The sequence below is a fragment of the Sus scrofa genome, chromosome 9 (assembly GCF_000003025.6).
Source record: "Sus scrofa isolate TJ Tabasco breed Duroc chromosome 9, Sscrofa11.1, whole genome shotgun sequence".
NCBI classification, from domain to species: Eukaryota; Metazoa; Chordata; class Mammalia; order Artiodactyla; family Suidae; genus Sus; species Sus scrofa.
This window is the reverse complement of record NC_010451.4, coordinates 4,504,295-4,525,507: the sequence shown is the minus strand read 5'-3', so window position 1 is coordinate 4,525,507 and position 21,213 is coordinate 4,504,295. Positions and strand designations below refer to the sequence as shown.

The 21,213-nt window shown below is 42.3% G+C and overlaps 2 protein-coding genes and 1 pseudogene across 2 annotated transcripts in view; 2 read left to right on the top strand and 1 right to left on the bottom strand.

Annotated features, from left to right (window-relative positions):
* Positions 1-21,213, bottom strand: part of LOC100515441 (olfactory receptor 52A5-like) — a 202,980-nt gene that overhangs the window by 105,989 nt on the left and 75,778 nt on the right. The gene's annotated exons all lie outside the window — the stretch shown is intronic.
* Positions 1,365-2,330, top strand: LOC100519205 (olfactory receptor 52A1-like). Its single transcript, XM_003129525.2, has one exon. It carries the CDS (start codon positions 1,365-1,367, stop codon positions 2,328-2,330), a length of 966 nt encoding a protein of 321 aa, XP_003129573.2.
* On the top strand, positions 10,941-11,857 carry LOC110255338 (annotated as a pseudogene).

Below are 21,213 nucleotides of genomic sequence, written 5' to 3'. Positions count from 1 at the left end.
TGTGCCGTAGAAACCAGCTATAATGGAAAAAATAAAAATCACTACTTAAAAAAAGGAAAAAAAAATAGATAGATTCATCAATGCATGCTCTTGTCATCCTGACAGCTGACCTATCTAATGCATTGCTGGTATTCAGCGACTGGAAAATGTCAAGGGCTGCAGCCTCTATTTTGCAGTGAGAAAGTTGTTCCAGGGCTTCCTCTTTCGGTCTCTCCTGGCCCCCAAGGTTCGTCCACCTGAATGCAGCCATGTGCTACTCTCTACGGAATATCTTGGACGGTTCTCAACCAGGCCAACTCCCTCATGTTTTCGGTTCGGCTTTCACAGAAAGTCAACCTTTCCACCCCCTTCAGCAGCAAGTAGCCTTGATTTCTGTGTAAGCATCATCTCTGTCAACACCACCTCCACATGGAGACCTCGGCTTCCAGCGTCAATCATTTCACCACACCTCTAACCAGCCAGCAGCTTCTCACGCCGCTCCTGGAGAAATGCACGAGGTCTCTCCTGTCCTCCACTGGTACTCGCTAACCTCTTCATTTTATTAACTGCAAACTGTCTCTCTAACGTCTGGAGAAGAGGCTGTGTGAGGAGCCGCAGATGCTTATCTAACTGGCGAATATATATGACTTTGTTTCCTGAAGCAGAATTCCCATGGTCATAAAAAACACACTGCAGCTGCCACTGTCTATCTCCAGCTGACTGTCTGCGTCCTGAAGTCATTTCATATTTCAAATATCTTTGGTGAGAAGGAAGTTCAAGTTCGGAGAGGCCATTGATTTAGAGTAGTCACAACCCTAGAAAGGGGCCTTCAACCAATGTTTTTAAAGAAGGATCAGCATGTTCTGTAGAAATACCCAGCCTGCTGGTCTAAGGTGAATGGAGAGTAAAGAGGACAAAGAAAATATACATTGGGGGTGGGGGAGTGCAGGGAGAAAACAGTGAGGTACAAGGGTTCCGGTATCTCTTTGTTTAAAGCATTGTTCCCTTTTCTTTTTTCCCGCTTATTTCCACCAACTGATTAGAAGCAGAAAGGGAAGATGGAGTGGGGCAGGAAGGAGACCCCCCACTGCACAGCCTGATCACATTGGCGCCATCCCAAGCGTGGCGTCCAAACACTCAGCTTTTATGCTCTGGGGACCACTGGGTGTGGATGGATGCTGCTGCTGCTCAAGTGTACACTGGTGAAGCTTTCCCTGGGTCTTCATGTTGGCAACGTCTCATTCATTTGTGAAAGAAAAAAGATAAATAGGCTTATGAGGTTGATTCTCCTACTAATGGCCTTCAGTAATTGTGTGACTGGCTGAGAACAGGATTAGAGTAAGTCCCAGGTTGGCAAAGGCTGTCCTCTTGCTAAGACCCCTGCCATGCCTATTGCTAACGGCACCGTGTTAATGCCCTCCGTGCTGACCCTCATTGGGATCCCCGGCCTGGACACTGTCCAGTGTTGGATAGGGATTCCGTTCTGTGCCATGTACATCATTGCTTTGATGGGGAACTCTCTCCTTTTGGTCATCATCCAATCGGAGCCCCGTCTCCAGGAGCCCGTGTATATCTTCCTGGCCATGTTGGGAGCCACAGACATTGCCCTTAGCACCAGCATTGTCCCCAAGATGCTCGGAATCTTTTGGTTCCACTTGCCAGAGATCTATTTTGATGCTTGCCTCTTTCAGATGTGGCTCATCCACACATTTCAGGGTATTGAGTCGGGCGTCTTGCTGGCCATGGCTCTGGACCGCTACATAGCAATCTGCTATCCTCTGAGGCATGCTACCATATTCACTCGACAACTAGTCGCTAACATTGGCGTTGGAGTGACATTGCGGCCTGCTATGCTCGTGATCCCATGCCTGCTGCTCATAAAGTGTCGCCTGAAGCTTTACAGAACCAAGCTGATAGCCCACACTTACTGTGAACACATGGCCCTTGTGAAACTCGCCACGGAAGATGTTTTCATCAATAAACTTTATGGTCTCCTTGGCGCGTTTACTGTTGGAGGCCTTGACTTCCTTTTGATCACTCTCTCCTACACACAAATATTTATCACTGTCTTCCGCCTGCCTCAGAAAGAGGCGCGTCTTAAGGCATTTAACACATGCATTCCCCACATATGTGTCTTCTTCCAGTTCTATCTCCTTGCCTTTTTCTCCTTTTTCACTCACAGGTCTGGGACTTATTTCCCATCATATATACACATCACCTTGTCCAATCTGTACCTACTGGTCCCACCCTTCCTCAACCCCTTTGTCTACGGGGTAAAGACCAAACACATCCGAGACAAGGCGATAAAAATGTTCCGTTCCAGGGAATTCCCTCAGTGGCTTAGAGGATGATGAACAAGTCCAGGATCCACGAGGATGCGGGTTTGACCCCTGGCCTCGTTCAGTGGTTTAAGGATCCGGTGTTGCTGTGAGCTGTGGTGTAAGTCGCAGACACGGCTCGGATCCCGAGTTGCTGTGGCTGCGGCGTAGGCCAGCAGCTGTAGCTCTGATTCGACCGCTTGCCCAGGAACTTCCATTTGCCACAGGTGCAACCCTCAGAAAAAGTTTTAAAAAATGTTCTGTTCCAAAGACCAGGCTTAGCATTTGATGGATCTAATCCCTCCTATAAATGTATCGGCTCATCCATTGCGCCTGTGTGATCTCAGCGTCTAGCTAATGGTATGGAGCATCGTGCTACTTGAGGAATCCATTAATAAGCATGTGAAAGATCGTGTTAAAGAACTCCACAGGTTATCGAACTTAAGTCAGAATGCAGTTAGAAGAAACTGAGGGAGCAATGCCACTCCTGGGCATCTATCCAGAGAAAACCACGACTCGCAAAGACACATGTGCTCCGATGTTCACTGCAGCACTATTTGCTACAGTCAAGACATGGAAACAACCTAAATGTCCACCGACAGAGGAGTGGATCCAGAAGATGGGGTACACAATGGAATGCGACTCAGCCATTAAAAAGAATGACACATGGATGGACCTAGAAACTATCATGCGAAGTGAAGTCAGCCATACAATGAGACACCAACATCCAATGCTTTCACTGACATGTGGAGTCTTAAAAAAGGACAGACTGAACTTTGCAGAACAGATGCTGACTCACAGACATTGAAAAACTTATGGTCTCCGGGAGACAGTTTGGGGGTGGGGGGATGTACTTGGGCTGTGGATGGAAATCCTGGGAAATCAGATTCTTAGGATCATTATACAACTACAGATGTGATCCATTCATTTGAGTAATCATAAATAAATAAATGAATAAATAAAGGAAGAAATGGAGGGAACCAGATGAGAAGATGCTTGAAGACTAAGCACTTGTCTATAACACACGACTCTCCTTGTCACCTGAGGTCAGGTCTGGATGAAGTAAACAAATGTGGAGACGCCTGTGCAGATCACAGTAAAGAATAATACCGACACGGACCTTTCTCCTACTTGGAGCACCAGGACCAACCTCCTCTGTGTTAGTGAACTAGTCTCTCTACCTCTTTCTCCAACCATTGTAAAATCTTCCTTAGTGATTACCATTATTTGTGCCATTCAAAATCTTTCCTCTGAATAGCTCCTTACTCGTGTAACAATACTAAGGCTTCCTTTCCGTTGTTCTTAAATGCTCATTTATTTCTTCATTTGTTTAAGAGCATGTGAATAAAGCTTTGGTTTTTGAGGTTTGCATGAATGTTACAAATGTGGAGGCATGTTGTAGGACTTACCTGCAGGAATAGTATTCAAAGTTTGTTCATTATTTTCCTAAGAACAGCAATCACCTTTTGACCTACTAGGATGGAGTTAGACCTGGACAGAAATAATGGAAGTTGAGATTCTCACTATATTGTTTCCCAAGACTCTTTTTTTCTTTTTCCTTCTTTTCTTTTTTTATATAAAATAAAATTACTTTGTTCCATTTAGATGCTCAAATGCTAATGATAAAATTTCATGGAGAAACTACATTTTGCAAGCCCATCATTAATGACTGCATGTAATCAAAGTTACCGAGAATATTTAATACAAAAAGCAGATTGAATTTTGGTCAGAAAAAAATCAATGAGGAAGTGGTGATATGCATGAGTTCAGAGTCAAATGAGCTCAGCTCGAAACTTCATTTTGCCACTTCCCAACTATGTGAATTGGAAAACATTTATTGTCATAAATTAAGCTGCCTAACCTATAAATATAAAAGAATAGCACATGTTTCTCTGGGAATTAAAGACAGTGGTTTCAATAGTGTAAAGCAGTGGGTATCTGCATGCAATGGACTTCTCGTGCCGCTTGGTAACTAGTAAGGACTCATTGTCACGTGATCATTTTCATTGTCTTCATCATCACTAATGTTTTCATCATGAAAATCATTATCACTCCTGTTGTGCTTGAGTCCAAACATTATGCGCTGCTTTTCAGATGGTCCAATATCCCACAAATTCAATGTAAACTTTTTTCATGACCCAGTCTGTTGTCACTTTGGTTGACTTATCCATGCTGAATGCAGTGTTACTGTTGCCTGTTTCTATTTCCGTGTCTATATATCTATGTGTACATAGTCAAGTTTGTTAATTTTACGTGATTTTATCATTTATAATCTTAGAGTCGTTTGCTTGTGTTTTTAGCTTTCGATCGAAGTGTATTAAAAGTTCCCACTAGGAATGCGATGAGTGTCTTTTTGATGGGTGTACTTTTAAGCTATGAGTAGTTAGATACTCCTTATTATTACGTACAGAAATATTTAAAGCTAACGCATCTTCCTGCTTGATTGATCTTTGTATTATCGTGAAGGGTTTCTCTTTCTCCAGGAACATCTCTTGCCTCTGTAAGCTCTTAGTCTTGTTATTTCCTATAACTCTTCTAATGTACTAATTTCTCTTCTGTAATTGTCTTTTCCTATTTATTATCTTTAGCTTTTATAGTTTGTAGTTTTATAATATCCCTCTGATTTTTTTTTCCACTCTCTCTCTTTAATTTTAATGTATTATGGTGAAATTTCCAGTCCTCTCATTGTATTTACTGATTTATTTATCTATTTGTCTATTTCCTTGGACATATTAAACATCATTACTTGAATGCCCTGACTGATAGTTACAATAAATAACAACTGCGGATCTGTTTTTATTAGTCTTTTCTTTCTCTTTGCTTTAAAACTTACATTCCTATTTCTTAGAAATCTCTCACTGGGTGTCAGACATTACACACACTAAATTATGAAGTTGTATTTTCCTCCAGGATATGCTCTTGCTCTCTGACAAGCCCCGTATAGATTTACCAGCTTAATCTAAGCAAGGATCTGCCTGGGTTGGAGCTTCTTTTCTATTGTATGGGCCAGTGCAGCCCTGGCTTTGCTCGCCACGGCTCTCGAATGTGACCGAGGAGTGCAATCCTCACCCTAGATTATAATCCCTTTCTGTCCAGCACTACTTGTAAAAAAAAAAAAAATCTCTTTATTCAGAGGCTCTCTGCTTCTTTGGCCTTCCATGCTATGCAGGTTCAGAGGTGAGCAAACGTTTCCCGTGAGCTCTAGCACGCTATCAGCATTTTGTCTCTCTTCCTTTCCCACCTGGAGTGAGAGCCTTATGCTGCCCTCTCTTTTTTTCCTGCCCTGAATGCATTCCAAATTCTCTGTTTTTCTGAACCTCCGAACTGGCTTTTTTGTAGGAAAAATTGTCCTTCTTGGCCTCCTGCTCCATGCCCAGGACTGATCCGAGACTCTCAGCAAGTGTGGATTCACACCATCGGCTCTCTCTGGTCTCCAAAATCCTCCTCCAGACCTCTCATGGCTTCAGACTGGGTTTCATGCATTTTAACTTCTTTGGTAATAAATGGATTTGCTTGTTCGTTGGGTAAATTTTTGCCTCTAGGTACCCTTTCATGTTCCTCTGGACTAAATTACACTTAGGATTTTATATGCAAAATATTTTTATTTACCTTATTTTCCCCTTTTAACACGTTTTTAAAATTACGCTTGGAAAACTTTGCAAATCTCAACATTATATATGGTCTTTAATATATATGAGATTGTTTGTGAATCCTATGCATATGAAAAACCTATCCGCAAGGTAAAATATACCCGATTTCATGAAAAATCCATAGAATGTTATTCTTTGAATAAATATCTATTTAACTTAATACTTTTATTGTATAAAATGCAAAAAATGTAAATCCTTCTTCTGTTTTCTTTCCTTTTCTCTCAATAGAGCTAATGAGTGTGATATTCAGGCTTTTTTTTCTATCTGAATGCATGCAGACTTATTTTTAATAAAAATGAGATCATATCATGACTATTATTCCTCTGCAGTTTTTTCATCTACCCTATATAAAAGAGACAACTCCGCTAAATCACAAATTTTGGATTTCTTTCATTTTAAAAATTCCCAAACATTGAATTTGTAGAAGCACTACAATAGTCAGTTAATTCAGTTAATTTTTGCCCTAAATAAACCTTTTTTCAAAACATATTTGATTAGCTATAAATGTGTGTATTCATAGGTGGGTAAGCATTTTTTCCTGTATATATTGATAGAAATAGAATCTCTCTCTCTCTCACACACATACACACACAGTCTATCCTCGTTATTTTCTGTAATTACATTGTGTGAAGTCCTGCAAACACTGTATTAGTAAATTCTGAGCCATTCTGCTTTGGAGAAATATAGCCATATAAGTTCTCTTGGCTTCTGGTCACATTTTTATCAACCAAATTAAGATAATATTTGTGTGTGTGTGTGTGTGTGTTTCTGTTTTAAAGACATATTTTCATATGTATCAAAGGCTCTTCATATCTATTTCTGACAAGTAAGGAATCGTAGGCAGTATTTCATTATAATAAAATCTAGCTGAGAAGAGCTGAGCATTTCTCTGACCCTGGGTACTGTGTCTAAATTTCTTTGGATTTCATCCCAACAAGAGTGTCCATCACACCTTTCGTCTGTTCGTTTTGTCCACTACATCTTATTTAACTTATTTCACTTCGTGGATCCACAGAGGGAGCCGTTTTTCCCGTTTTGTCAGAGCTTCATCACACACTGAAGATGTGACGTAAGCTCTTGTCCGAGAAGCCGCCCATGAGGCTTGCACTTTGCCTCCTCCTTTGCCGGAGGCACAGGGGTTCCGTCCATCACCATGGACCCACGGACCACACAGACCACTGTGGTCTCGCGCCTCAGGGAAGCTCATCGCACACCCATATTTCCTCTCAAAGGTCCATCGCAGCCTGTGTCCCCAGGCAGCCCTGCGGCCCTGTGCTGGGGGGCTGTTTTAAACAGGAAAATCACCACCAGAGAAACTGAGAAAAACATAGAACCAAATAGACTGCCAAAAGGGTGCTCACAAGAGCTGAGTCAAGAAAGCAGAGTGTCCACCTTGCTGACCGGCTGAGGACACACACATTGGGCCACCCAAATGTTTTGCTGTTCTGTCCACCAATGATGATGAAAACCCTGAGGACTGGTTCGGGTTTCAGATAAATTTTAAGAAGCAGGTGACATCACAAACACTGAATCTCTAAATATAAGGACCATATATATAAAAATATATATACTGCATATACAAATACAAATGTATATGTGTAGATACATATTCACACACAATGCATTAATGACTAATGTCTAATTATAAGTTATCAATGTATTTTAACTTATTTAAAATAAAGAATGAATGTATAAAGAGAGCATTTTGACCCTGACAGTTCATGAAATCACTTTTATTCAAACTTCTCCTTTTTCACTATTAATTTACTTGGGCTCATTTCAGTGTACTATGTCTTGCAATCAGTTTTTAGAGTGAAGAAATTGAGGGGAAAATTTATAATATAACATTTTTATAGAAATTAAAATACTATAAAACTTATTTTCTCAGAATTACTTATGGAGAAAAAAACTCAACTTACACAAAATGTAAAGCTCCCCAAACGCCATTTTACTGCTGGATAAAACGGGGACAATATTATTGTCCTGGCTAACTCAGATTATTGTTATTCTTCCTTAAAAATCTGACTTAGGATACGCCATAAAAACATTTCGTTTAAACATGAATGTACATAATAGGAGAGAGGTCGTTTACATAACCATCATTCATTAATATCATCATTGAAGGTGAAGTCTTCCTCCCCGCACCTTATTGCTGAAATCATACTCATATTCTCCCCTATAACTAGAGGAAGCTAAGTAACAATGCTTTCAAATAGGCTCTTTAGGAAATGGGTTACCACGAGAGGGACAGGACCAATGGAAAGGCAGGGATTCTGACATGAAGAAGCTACCATCACACGGGCTCAAAAGAAAGGAACCGTAAGAGGAAAGGAATCTGACGAGCACAGAGCCCTGTAAGCAGACTGAGCCACAGGGACGTGTGGTGGCCATGATGAGTTGGGGACGCTTCCGAAAGGCCAGAGCACAAATTTCAAGAGTCTTTTAATTAAAAGAAAAACCAATCATATTTCTTACCGCATAGTAAACCGCATTAAAAGACAACCCGAAAGCTAACACAAGCGACGATTCATTTTCCAAATTGAACAAGCCGCTATGTCACTCCTAGAACATTTGTCCTCAGAATTTATATGCTGGAAGGTGAACACGTGACAGTTCGTTTCCTCTAAATCACGCAGCTTAACTGCAAGTAAGGCTCTGCTGATAACTTTGCTGCCTCAGTCACGGCTGGACACAGCCAGGCATTAGTGGGATATTTAAAGAAAGTAAAAAAACCATATATTTTTAACCTTAATATTTCTTAATTTGTTGGGAAATTTAAAAAAAGTAAAGAAAGAACCATGTACACCTGCATTTGCGTGACTGATTGTGACCTAGGAGAGGATGAGCTTGAGAAATAACAGCATTTTGTTCAAAAGACTCCCCAACCACAATTCTACCCGATGGACTTGGAGAAGAGACTTGTGGCTGCCCCACGGGAGAGGGAGGGAGTGGGAGGGATCGGGAGCTTGGGTTATCAGTACTAACTTATGAATAGATTGACGAGGAGATCCTGCTGAGCAGCCTGAGAACTCTGTGTAGATACTCATGTTGCAACAGAACAAAGGGTGGGGGAAATGGATACATGTAAGGATAACCTGATCCCTTCGGTGCAGGGGAAGAAATAAATAAATATAATAGAAAACAAACAGAACAAAACAACCACAATTTATCCCCTGTTCAGCTAACTAATGTTTTACTTAGTACCTCCCTGCCTCACCATCCTCTTCTAAAAACGAAGGGGTTGGTTAATCAACTGTCTTGATATTAAAGTCAATTGATATTAAACCAAGATTGATAATCAGCCTTTAAAGTCAGTGAGCATCCCACACTATTCTCAATTCACTCCAAAGGACCGACGTATGTCTTTGGGAAGACTGGGTGGAGGCATGTAGAGATGTGAAAGCTGATGAGCTGCCACTGTTCCCCAGATCTCTGCATTAAGCCATGCGGTCTAATCTGCCAATATCGGACATTCTATGAGATGAGCAGGTCGAACTCTCCAGACACTTTTGTTTAGTTATAAGTAAGAGTTACAAGCAGAAGTATGAATGAGCTCTACACAGACAACCTGTGACACATGAAAATAGTATGTAAAAGCTGCTTGCTTCATACAGAGTAAACACATATAAGTTAGATGCAAAAATGAAATATGGCTCTGAACTAGAATTCAAAAATCTTACATGCTGGGAGTTCCCATTGTGGCTCAGCAGTAATGAACCCGACTAGTATCTATGAGGATCTGGGTTCAATTCCTGGCCTTGCTCAGTGGGTGGCATTGTCGTGAACTGTGGTGTAGGTCACAGACGGTGGCTCGGATCTGAGTTTGCTTGTGGTTGTGGTATAACCCTAATCCAGATGTAACTAGAAATTCGACGCCTAGCCTGGGAAGCTTCCATAGGCCACAGATTTGGCCCTGAAAAGCAAAAGAAAAAGCATAAATGGTATTAAAATTCGTAAATTTGTAAAGTCCCTCATTGACACACTATGGAATAATAATTCACTTTTTATTTAATTTTAAAATTGGGAAACAGGGAGTTTCCCGTGCGTTGGCGCAGTGGTTAACGAATCCGACTAGGAACCATGAGGTTGCGGGTTCGGTCCCTGCCCTTGCTCAGTGGGTTACAATCCGCGCGTTGCCGTGAGCTGTGGTGTAGGTTGCAGACGCGGCTCGGTCTCCTGCATTGCTTGTGGCTCTGGCGTAGGCCGGTGGCTACAGCTCCGATCGACCCATAGCCTGGGAACTCCATAACCGCACGAGAGGCCCAAGAAATAGAACAACACAACAAAAGAAAAAAAGACAAAAAAAAAAAAAAAATTGGGAAACCAGGCAGTAAGAAATACTCTCGAAGATTTATTTACTATTGTAACTATTAATTGCAAGAATTGATTTTGGCATGCATTTTTAAAAGAAATTTATTTACACACACTATTTCTTGCCTGAACATTTAAAACTTACCATAGCCAAATGACCATATCAAGTATTTTTCTCATTTTTTCTTCAATAAATTACAATATCTGTTGGAAATTGATCAAAAAAAAGAAGGTTTTGTTTCTAGTCCCAAGGCTTAGATGCTCAATATTGGGAAAACGGCGTATGTATTCTCATATTAGACACCCTCTAAGGTCCGCCTAAAATAAGAGTCTATGAATTAAGCCAACTAAAAGCTCAGGTCAAAATTAGCATCTCTGGAGTTCCCCGTGGTGGCTCAGGCAGAAATGAACCTGACTCGTATCCATAAGACGGACGCAGGTTCGATCCCTGGCCTCGCTCAGTGGGTTTAAGGTTCTGCATTGCCCTGAGCTGTGGTGTAGGCAGCAGTTGTAGCTCAATTTCAGCTCGTAGCCTGGAACCTCCATATTGCCCTGGGTGTGGGCCTAAAAAGACAAAAGAAAAAAAAAATTAACATCTCCTTTTTGCTCTAAAAGGCATTGCGGCCCTGCGCATTCATTGTTTCCCATCAGCAGCAATGACTCTGTCATTTCCACCTTCCCCATGGTGACAGGCACACCTGGGCTGGAGGCAACGTGCACACCTGGAAATTCTCCATTACCTTTTCTGGCCATGTTCTTGGTTACCCTGGTGGCAACCGACCATTCATGGCAGTTATCTGGGAAGGGAACCACCCCTCCATGTGCCTATGTACCTCCTCCTGGCCATAGCTCGCTGCCTCGGACCTGGGCTCTGTCCCTCTACCTTCCCTACAATGCTGGGGATCTTCGGCTGATGCGCGAGGAGCTCTCCGTTCTCGGCTTGCTTCGCCCAATTGTTCTTCATCCACACGTTCCAGGATTCTGGAGGTCTGGGCGTCATCCTGGCGATGGCCTGTTGACCGCTACGTGGCCATTTCTCACCCGTTACGCTATTCTTCCATCCTCAACCAACGGGCGTAATTGCCAGGATAGGCTTGGCGATCACTGACTGCGAACCCTGACTGTGCAGGTGCCCCTCCCGATCCTTCCTCAGGAGGCTTGTGCTTTTCTGTCGCTCCAATGTGCTATCTCATCCCTACTGCCTTGCATCCAGGGACCATCAATCAAGCTCTCTGCTCCAACACCAGGGTCAACAGATCTTGGACTGTGCGTGGTCCTCTCCACCATGGGACTTTTGGATTTTTTCTCATTCTCAATTTTCATACGTTCCCTGATCTGAAAGACGGTCCTGAGCCTCTTCGCCTCCCACGGTGGCCGCCTCAAGGCGCTCAGCACCTGGTGTCGCCACCTTCTCTGCCGGGACCCTCTTTTTCACGGCCCATGATCTGCCTGTCTCTTCTGCACGCTTTGGCCCAGACATCCCCTTGGCACCATTCTATGTCACCATGGCAACGGCCCATTTTCTCCATCCCTCCCGTGATGAAACTCCCATCGTGTACGTTGGTGAAAACCAAGCAGATACGAGAGAGAATTTTCTGAAACTCTCCTCAAAAAAGGACCAGGGAGGATCTCAAGTTCACTTCAGTATGAATGAGCACCAGAACAAACAGGAAAATGCCTCTGCAACCAAAGAGGCCTGGCTAATATATTCAAATGGCCTGCAAAGACGGTGGGACCACTGACTCTTCTGAAGCACGCGGGATATTAGGTGATAGCTTTAAAACCACTTTCTATTCTACGCTTTGAATGAATATTGCCAAACAGGAAACATTATTTATTAAACTAAAATGTGAAACAAGGCACTATTCTCCACTACTTCTTTTCTCTTTGTTTTCTCTTTATGGCATCTGTTGGAATATGGACGTTTCTCAGACTAGAGGGCTGAATCAGGGCTGCACCTGCTGGCATTGGCCACAGCCACTGGCAAACACCCCATCTTGAGCTGCATCCGTGACCTAAATACACACAGCTGTGGCAATGCCCAGATTTAATCCACTGAGTGATGCCAGGAGGCAACCGATTCCTTACGAGACAACAGTGGGTCCTTACCCGCTGAGTTTGACAGCAGGAACTCTTTCTCATTAATTAGTCCAGTACGGTTTCATATATTTCAGTCAGAGAAAATCTGTAGATTTAGTTTCCTCTTTGGACAGAGTGAGTCAAATATTTGTTGTTATCATTCAGATGTTATCTCCCTTGGACAGGATGATAGCTCTTTACTAAACATCTATTCATTCCTTGACTTTTTGAGGAACTAGGATACACTGTGAATAAAGTTCTTGTCCTTCTATGATTTTTTTCTTAATGTTGAAGTAGGGGGAAAATACAAAGGAAATAAAACAAATGAATATTCTAACATGCAGTTGAAAAGATCTATAGAACCAGGAGGTCCTGGCGTTGGCTCAGTGGTTAAAATCCAACTAGGGAACCATGAGGTGCAGGTTCGATCCCGGCCTTTGCTCAGTGGGTTAAGGATCCAGCGTTGCCATGAGCCTGTGGTTGTAGGTCGCAGACGTGGTCGGATCCTGAGTTGCTGTGGCTGTGGTGTAGGCCGGTGGCTACAGCTCTGATTTGAACCCCTAAGACTGGGAACCTCCATATTGCCATGGTGTGGCCCTAGGAAAAAAGACCAAAAAAAAAAAAAAGTCCTATAGAAACCAGAAAATGTTCATGATTTCGTTATAACCAACATGCTATTTGCCGACTCCTAAAAATTGCCATTTAGGAAATAAAGTATAATGCGATAATCCCAACGTGCAATCTCAGCATGGCATTCTACTTTCAAAGCATGCTCTTCTTGACCTCAACAGCATCTGGACTTTGGCTTTGAGATCTCTGGTCAGAAGTCCCTTCAAACCCGACCTATGTCTAAGCTCTATGAACAACGCATTCCGTTATTTCACGCCTTTTCACTATTTGCTGTGAAGCATACTTCCTAGAAAAGTCCACAGTATCTATATTCTTTCTTGGGTTTTATACTTTTCAACTTTATTTTTTCCCCACTTTTTAGGACCACACCTGCGCATAAGGAGGGTTCCCAGGCTAGGGGTCTAATCAGAGCTACAGCGCCAGCTACACCACAGCCACAGCCAACGCCAGATCCAAGCGCATCTGCAATCTACACCACAGCTCACGGCAACGCCGGACCTTAACCCACTGAGCGAGCCAGGATCAAACCTGCAAACTTCATGTTCCAGCGGACTCGTTTCCACTGTGCCACAGCAGGAACTCCTGCACATTTCAACCTTTCAACTTAACTTTTTGAATAATTTAAATATCTTTCATATTCTTTCTACCCATACTACCTTGTACTTTTGAATTCTAATTAAGAATAACACTAGATTTTTATAGTACAATAACTAAAAAATTATGATCTTTAATTTGATTTGGTCTATTAGGTTGGCCTATCTATACATGGTTAAGGCTCTCCATGGCTTTTTTTGATCATCAAACGTTGGCCATTCAAATGTTCACAACCTTTCACTTTCACAACATTAAAAGATTCTAGAGCTACACATGCATCGAATCCTTCCAATATCAGAGGAGAAAACTGTAACTCATGTTTCAAAGATCAAAACTATACTGATTTTTGATTGCAGTTTATTTTAAATTCTCTGAGATGTTCCATTTTTACCCTCCATTGCAATTCTTTTTTTTCCTTCATTCCTTGGCCTATGCCCACAGCATGCAGGGAGGGTTCCTAGCTAGGGGTTGAACAAGATTTGCCACACAGGGACAACCCCAGATTCCTTAACCCGCTGAGCCACCAAGGGAACTCCCCCAGTCCCTTTATTCATATATTACTATTTATTGTTAGTATAGAAAAATATTTCAAGCATACAAAAGATGGAGATATAAAACAAACCCACATGTCTTTCTCCACTCAGTTCTTACTGAATTATAACATTTTGCCACAACTGAGGTCCAAGTCTATTTTAAGAAACAAGTTACAAACAAAAGAAAAGAATTTTCTTTGCCGATCAAGATCTCCAAACTCATGTTCCCTACAGTAACCACACAAATTTGAGTTTGATTGTTTATTTCTCCCTCCTCTTTCATCAAAATATTTCATTGTATGTATACAGAACAAGCATAGGCATAGGCCATACATAATAAGCATAATATGCCACATACATTGTTTAAATGGCTTTCCAAAAAGTCACTCAAGTGTTTTCACGAATATATGAGATTTACCCCGTTATTGGTTACAGGCACCTTAAATATCATTTTCACCGTTGCCAAAACATTTCCTCTGGGGTTAGAAAGCAACTCAGAGAGAATCCCTCCAGTCCACCCCTGCACTCCGTGCTTTGCAGTACCATTTTAACGCGCCAGGCAGGACTCTACACGTTTTTTCCCATCTTTCTTACATCCTCGGACCCAGCTCTGCGCGAGCCTCCTGGACTATTTCATGGTACCTACTCTTTCTGCAAAACCAAGACCCTACTCGGATTCTCTGGCTTTCCTTCTCACACAGCGGTCAGAAAATGTCTTTGACTTAATTCCCTGTTTCAACCAAGTCGTGTCCTCTTCTCTAAGGTTCCCCTGGTTGGTAGTCTGTCTTGAATCCCGGCCCCATGACACGGCTTAACTTGTGAATGACATGTTACCTTACAAGACAAAAGGATCGAGTTAAGGATCTTTGTGGGTGGGGGAGATAAACCCTGAATTCTCGGAAATCGGACGTCGACCTCATCACAAGGTTCTTCGTACGAGGAGCTGGATGTCAGAAGAGAAGGAGAAGACACCATGTCATTTTTGAGGCAGAAAGAATGAGGCCACAGCCGGGTTAATGCAAATTCTCCCTAGAAACCTGAAAAGGCCAGACAGCACATTCGTCTTCCACGTCCTCCAGAAAGAGCTTGTCCTGCGGGGAACCTCGGCGTCAGCCCAGTGAGATTCACTGTGGAGGTTTTACTCTCCAGGAACTGTGAGCCAACAATACTTGTGTTGCTCTACGCCAGGAGGCTGCAGGGATTTGTCTGCAGCAACGGAAATTATTACGACTTCCCAACCCGACATGAACCTGCATATACTTCCGGAACTAGAAACAGTTCCCTCCAGAGACTCCTTCACACCAGCGCTCGCAACATTAAACATAGTTAAGGACCCTCTCTTTCTTCCGATAATTTGATGAATCACACGGCCATCACCAGCGTAATCTAACTTCCCCTTTGGCTCATAGGTAAGTCCCTTAAAAATTAATGTGTACAAATGGTTCTGGTTTTTCTCTTGTCAAATCATTTTTAAAAACTCACAGCTGGACTATTAAAACACATCAGAAAACGGCATGGGAAGAAATACTGTGCAAATCTGGACACATTTTTGTAAAATGAACTTCCGTGTAAATATCGCCTAAGTAAAGAAATAATTAAATTATTACCTTCAAGTTCCTCTGCAGCCTTTCCTGAACGTAACCTCACCACTGCCACCACGATTATCCCAGGGTATTCTGAACTGTTCTGATAAAAGCGTTTCAGTTCACTGTTTTCTTTTTCTTTTGATTATTTAAGGTTCATCCTTTAAACAAAGGTTCATGCCCAGTTTCTCCAGACTCTTGGCATGTAGTTAAAGCACTGCATCCCCACTTCTGACACATCCTGGAAGAGTCTGTGCCACATAAACTCTCGTGCCACATAGTGGGAATGGCGTGCAATCCGAATTTTCTTCTGAATTCCAAGACGAAAACTTTAAAAGTGACAGGGTAGTCATCCCGGGAAGACTCTTTTAATGGAAATTGGACTAGGTTTTCGTAAACAGACCCAAAGCTAGAAGAAAGGAGATTTGTCGGCTGTCGTTCGACTTTTTATTTCTGATGGTCGTTCTCAGCTAACTTCTTCTGATGACACGGATCCATTAGGTCAAGTCGGGTCACTCAAATTGTAACTGCAGTTATTTAAATTTTGTTGATGCGAAAAGGAAAAGAGGAGAATTTATTACCAAGATCTCATTTTTCCCCACATTGGAAATTCCTTAATCATATTTTATCCAATCGCATGCTGGGCCACTTCCCAGGTATAAAGAAAACAAATTGGAATATCCTCTTTCAGTATGAAAAGTTAACATTCGTCAGGAATTAAATTGGGGCCATAGACACATAATTCTCCAGTCAATCAAGTGCCCCATTGGTAAGGCAGCTCAGGTTACTGGAAGGGGCACAAAGAAGGTGGGTCCATTTTGGTTTAACGGCTGCGCAAAGAGAGAATGTGTCTTTGAAGCGATTGCGTTCTAAGTTGCAGACAAGAGATGAAACACTTAAGTGCGGCAATTACGGCCTCTTCCTTGATTGACTTCATCTCGGACAGACCCCACATCGAGACAAACACGTAAGGACTGAAGAGTCCTACGAACACACGTGGCCTTTTAGGCTTGACCATCATTCCATCCGTACTCCCAGCCTGAAACATCCAAGTTCTCTTTCTCCCTTGACACCCGTTCTCCAGCCGCATGCCCGCTCAGAGAGACCCCAGCTGAGGGACTGAGACCCCGTTTCTACCCTCTTGCCAGGCTGTGAGGTCAGCTAACCCTCAGGACCTCCCAATACCTCGGCAGATCTGTTCCCTAACATTATTTCAAATGTTACAGCTGCCACTGTGACATAACCAACATTTCTAAAATCGTTAACATGTTTACAGGCACAGCGTGAGAATTTGACACATGTAGGGCACTGTGAAATCATCTACCACAATCAGAAATGGTCCTTATCCATTACGCCTTAGCGTTTTTCTTCTAGTGTGATGGTACTGAGATTCTGTTCCATTGGGGTGCAGGTAGGGTTCCTTTTCATCTCTGAATTATATTTCATTTTGCGGATACATCATGGTTTGCACTGTGTAGTACATTACCGTTACATAAAAATTCTAGACGAGAAAAACTAGATGTAGCTCCACGCGCACTCACGTTGATAAACACTCTGCTGTTCCTCAGCAAACGATCCAAATTGACATCCGGTGTCCCTTTTCTTTCAGGCCTTCAAATGCCTTAATTCTTTCTCCTGGACCTTTTTACCAATTTGAATTATCAATCACAAGGAGCGCTTTCTGATATACCATCTTAAATACACATTTTCTTATTTGGTAATTTCTTTCGTCTGACAGTTGAAAAAATCTGAGGGTACTGTTATCTTGCAAATGCATTCTTGCTCATCACTTCATCCCTTATGATATAAGAGTAGTCCAAAAATTATGAATCACACTTCTTTGGCTGGGAAAAAAATTTACAAACTCACAAACACTGTGTATATGCAGTTCTTTCTTTTATCTTTAACTTTACAATGTCCAGTCAAAAAAAACCATCTTCCAAAGTCAATTCCCCCTTTACCCGCATGTTTCTCCGATGACACTTGCGTCATTATATTAGGTAATACGGCGATAATATTTGTTGACAGGTTTGCCAGGGTATTTTCAGGTTATTTTGATAACGACATGACGAATAGTTCTTCCACTATTTCCCATTTCACAAATGAGGAAAGAGTCATTGAGAGCTTAAAGAAACATACCCCAATAGTCTGAGCTTGAAGATGCAGAGTGTGAGACTCCAATGCACACACGTTAAACCCCATGGCCATTTGATATTAAATCACATAACCCATGACCTCTTAATGGCCAGCGGTGTTTATTTACAGAACACTGTGAAGAATTAGACTCAAAGAGCTTTTGCCACCTATTAATTCCCAGGGGAAGTCCATTTCAACTGATGTTGACGTTGAAGCTTGTATTCTCAAACAGGCCAATTTCTGCTCAATCACACTGAAGGGGCGCTTAGTCACTGAAATGTGCAGGGACCTCGGGCAGGTCTAAGGGAATCCAGTTACACTGAGTCTCATAGCCCATTGCAAAACGTGGTTTGGCCATGAACATGGTAAAGGCGGGTTGCTTCCCCAAAGCCCCAAGTGTGCATTCCGAGAGAGTATCCAGGAATAACCTTAGAGGAATAACCCTAGAGGATAACCCTAGAGAGGGATGAAAAGGTGTTCTCAGATCTCGTTCTGCTTGTGGTAAAGCCAGCAGCTGGGGTTCGGAGTGGAAAAGGAGTGGCAGCCACCTTGGCCCGGTTTCCGCACTGCTTGCCTCCTTTAAGGACAACGTGAGTGTTGGTGTTTACGTTCAGGCTTGAAAAGAACAGTTATGTTGAAGACGTTTAGCAGAGGCAGAAAAAGGAGCTCTTCCCTTCCTCTTCAAGTGAGGCGAGGAGCTACTGGATGGGTGTCCTAGGAACGCCTCCGAAGGCTTGTCATAATGGCTTACAACCAACTAACTGAGCAGGTAGGAGTGATCACGGCACCAACAAGCTCCCCCGTCTGACGTCCGCTGATATATGTGTGCCTGCATTTCTAGCAGTGGGATTCTGGTCCCCCATGGAGGGAGCCCACTGAAATGAGGAAAAGCCGGGATGAAACAGAATGAATTGTAGGGATGCCAGTTTGTGCAGACACTTTTGCAAAGACGTCTGTCTTCCTTCACAAGGTGGAAGTAACAGAATGAATGATGCGAACTGATACACCTGGGCGATCAGATGCACCCCAATGCAATATATTTTGTAAATCTTTGAATAAACCCTTTTGTAGAAAGCTCGTGAGTTCGCATTTCGTGAGCCACAGTGAGTCAGTTTTGGAAAAATTAGCGGATGGACAGATATTAATGATGTACTCTTTATTGTCTAAGTACTTTACACAACCTAGGAATTCCATTCCATCCACTGTCTGGGTTATTATCAAACAAACCTCTGAGGTGGGCCTACAATGAGCATTCATTACACTCGACCCCTTTCTAGTCTTTAGGATTGATAGGGATAAGGTGCAATCAGCAGGTATTATGGGAGTATAAAGCATGGAGTGTGAGAGGAGGAGCCTTTGCAAACACGAAGCCCACTCTCCAATATTTCTTATTACTAACACGGCCAGAAATATCTCTCTTACTGCTTAACTAATCTGAATTCCTAATGCAGCACCAAAGTATATATATATATTATGTTTGGCATTCAGAATATCCACATGGGGTCGCCCACTTGGTCTACTCCATGATGCTACAGGGTTTTCATCTGATTGAAAAACTCTGCTGATGGAGACGAAAGAGTTTTGATGAGCGAAAGGAACTTTATAGTGCATTTTGACTCTTTTGGGGAAATTCTCTTGCTTAAATCCAAGTTTTGTCCGCATGGTTTTTTCGTTTATTTTTTTACTGTTTTGTGCTGAAGCCTGGACAGAAACGGGTGCTCAGACTTTTTCACTATATTTCTTCTAGCTTTTTGTACTAAACCCTCTCTTCAACGAGCACCCTTAAAAATAAAAACATGGCAAAATCACATACAAACACCTACACATACATACAAACTCACAGAAACTCTTCTCTCTTTTCTAGGCAGTCAGCTTAGCATTAACATTAAAAAAATGGTATGTTCCACACATATGACATCTAATGCATCTTTCAAAGTTCCATTTTCTCAAAGGCTAAGTAAGGAAATTTGACACCAGGAACCCTGACTCTGCTTACACTGTGGGCATTCACTGTATTTTTACTTCTGCATGTTGAAACTATGGTGTGAATGAAGGCTCTTCCCAGTTTGCTAAGCAATGGTTTAAAAGATTTCCTTCTAATTTTAAGTTAGACTTGCAGGGTGAAGTACAGGATGGAGAATTCCTAGACAGCAACTGAACCCAATCTTGATGGCGGCAAATTCTTCTCTCTTCATGTCTTCAAACCTTCCTTCACCATATTTCACATTTTGGCCTCCGCTTTGTCAGTAATTGACTAGAGATTTCAAAAATCTATTAACAGGAAAGGGGGTAAAACAGCTTATCCAACTTTGGAGAGCAGCAGACCCTAGTGGACAGATTACCTCTGTACCAATTTTTGTACTTTCGGGTAAATCATAAAGAAAATAGTATCCTTATTTTTATATCATCGGCGCATTCTCAATGGAGAGAAATCTTGCTTTTAGTTGGCGTCCCTCTGATCCATGTTCAGAGCTGTAGCACTGGAGGGCACGACTTTTTCTTCTGTCTAGGGTGTTCCTTCTTCTTAATCCTCAACACCCTGTGCGTCTCTCCCACTTCCTTTGCTTCCCACAGCATTCCTCCCATCTGATGCCCAAACAGTACCATCCCCAAAGCTGTCCACAGGGACGCTCAAGACTTTGATCTTGCCTCAGAATCAGCTGGAGGGTTGGTAAAACACCTCGATTTCTGGCTCAATTCAGGCAAACCTTTATTCCATAAGGTTTGGAGTTGGGCCCAAATAAATTTGTACTTACTACAAGTTCTCATATGCTGCTGGCCTTCACTAGCCCAGGTCCACAGAGCCATTCATTAAAATATTAGCACAGAAGAGAATATGCCATCTGCCACCCCCACCCTCCCCTCCCTGCAATCCCTGCTGTCCCACTCAAGTAACAGCACTCTGAACTACGTGGACCTAACTACACAGACAGGTAATTACACCTGGATTTGGTTTCCCACGACGCTAAAAAGACACGTGATACGTTAATGTCCCCTTGAAAAGAAACCTGCTGATAAACCAGGCAACCAAGATTCCTCCAAATTAGCCAACCTTCCTGTTGTTCTTCTTTAATGTTTCTGGATTTTTTTTTTTTTTTTTTTTTTTTTTTTTTTTTTTTTTTTTATGGGAAACCAGAAAATCTCCTTCTTCGTCACGATAATCAGGGAAGATGAAGAGCCTTCACACTGAGTTTCGCTTTCAGTGTATCTCAAAACATTCAAACTTCCTACTGGAACTGACACAGAAGGGAGTGAGAGGCTGGGAGGGAAGCAGGATGAGGACAGAGGGATTGGCAGACCATTCTACGCCATTTGTTGTTTTTCCCCGAAATGGCCTTCAGGAAGGGGCTTCTAAGTCCTGATTCCTCCGCAAATTCCAATCTATCCTTTTCTAGTTACA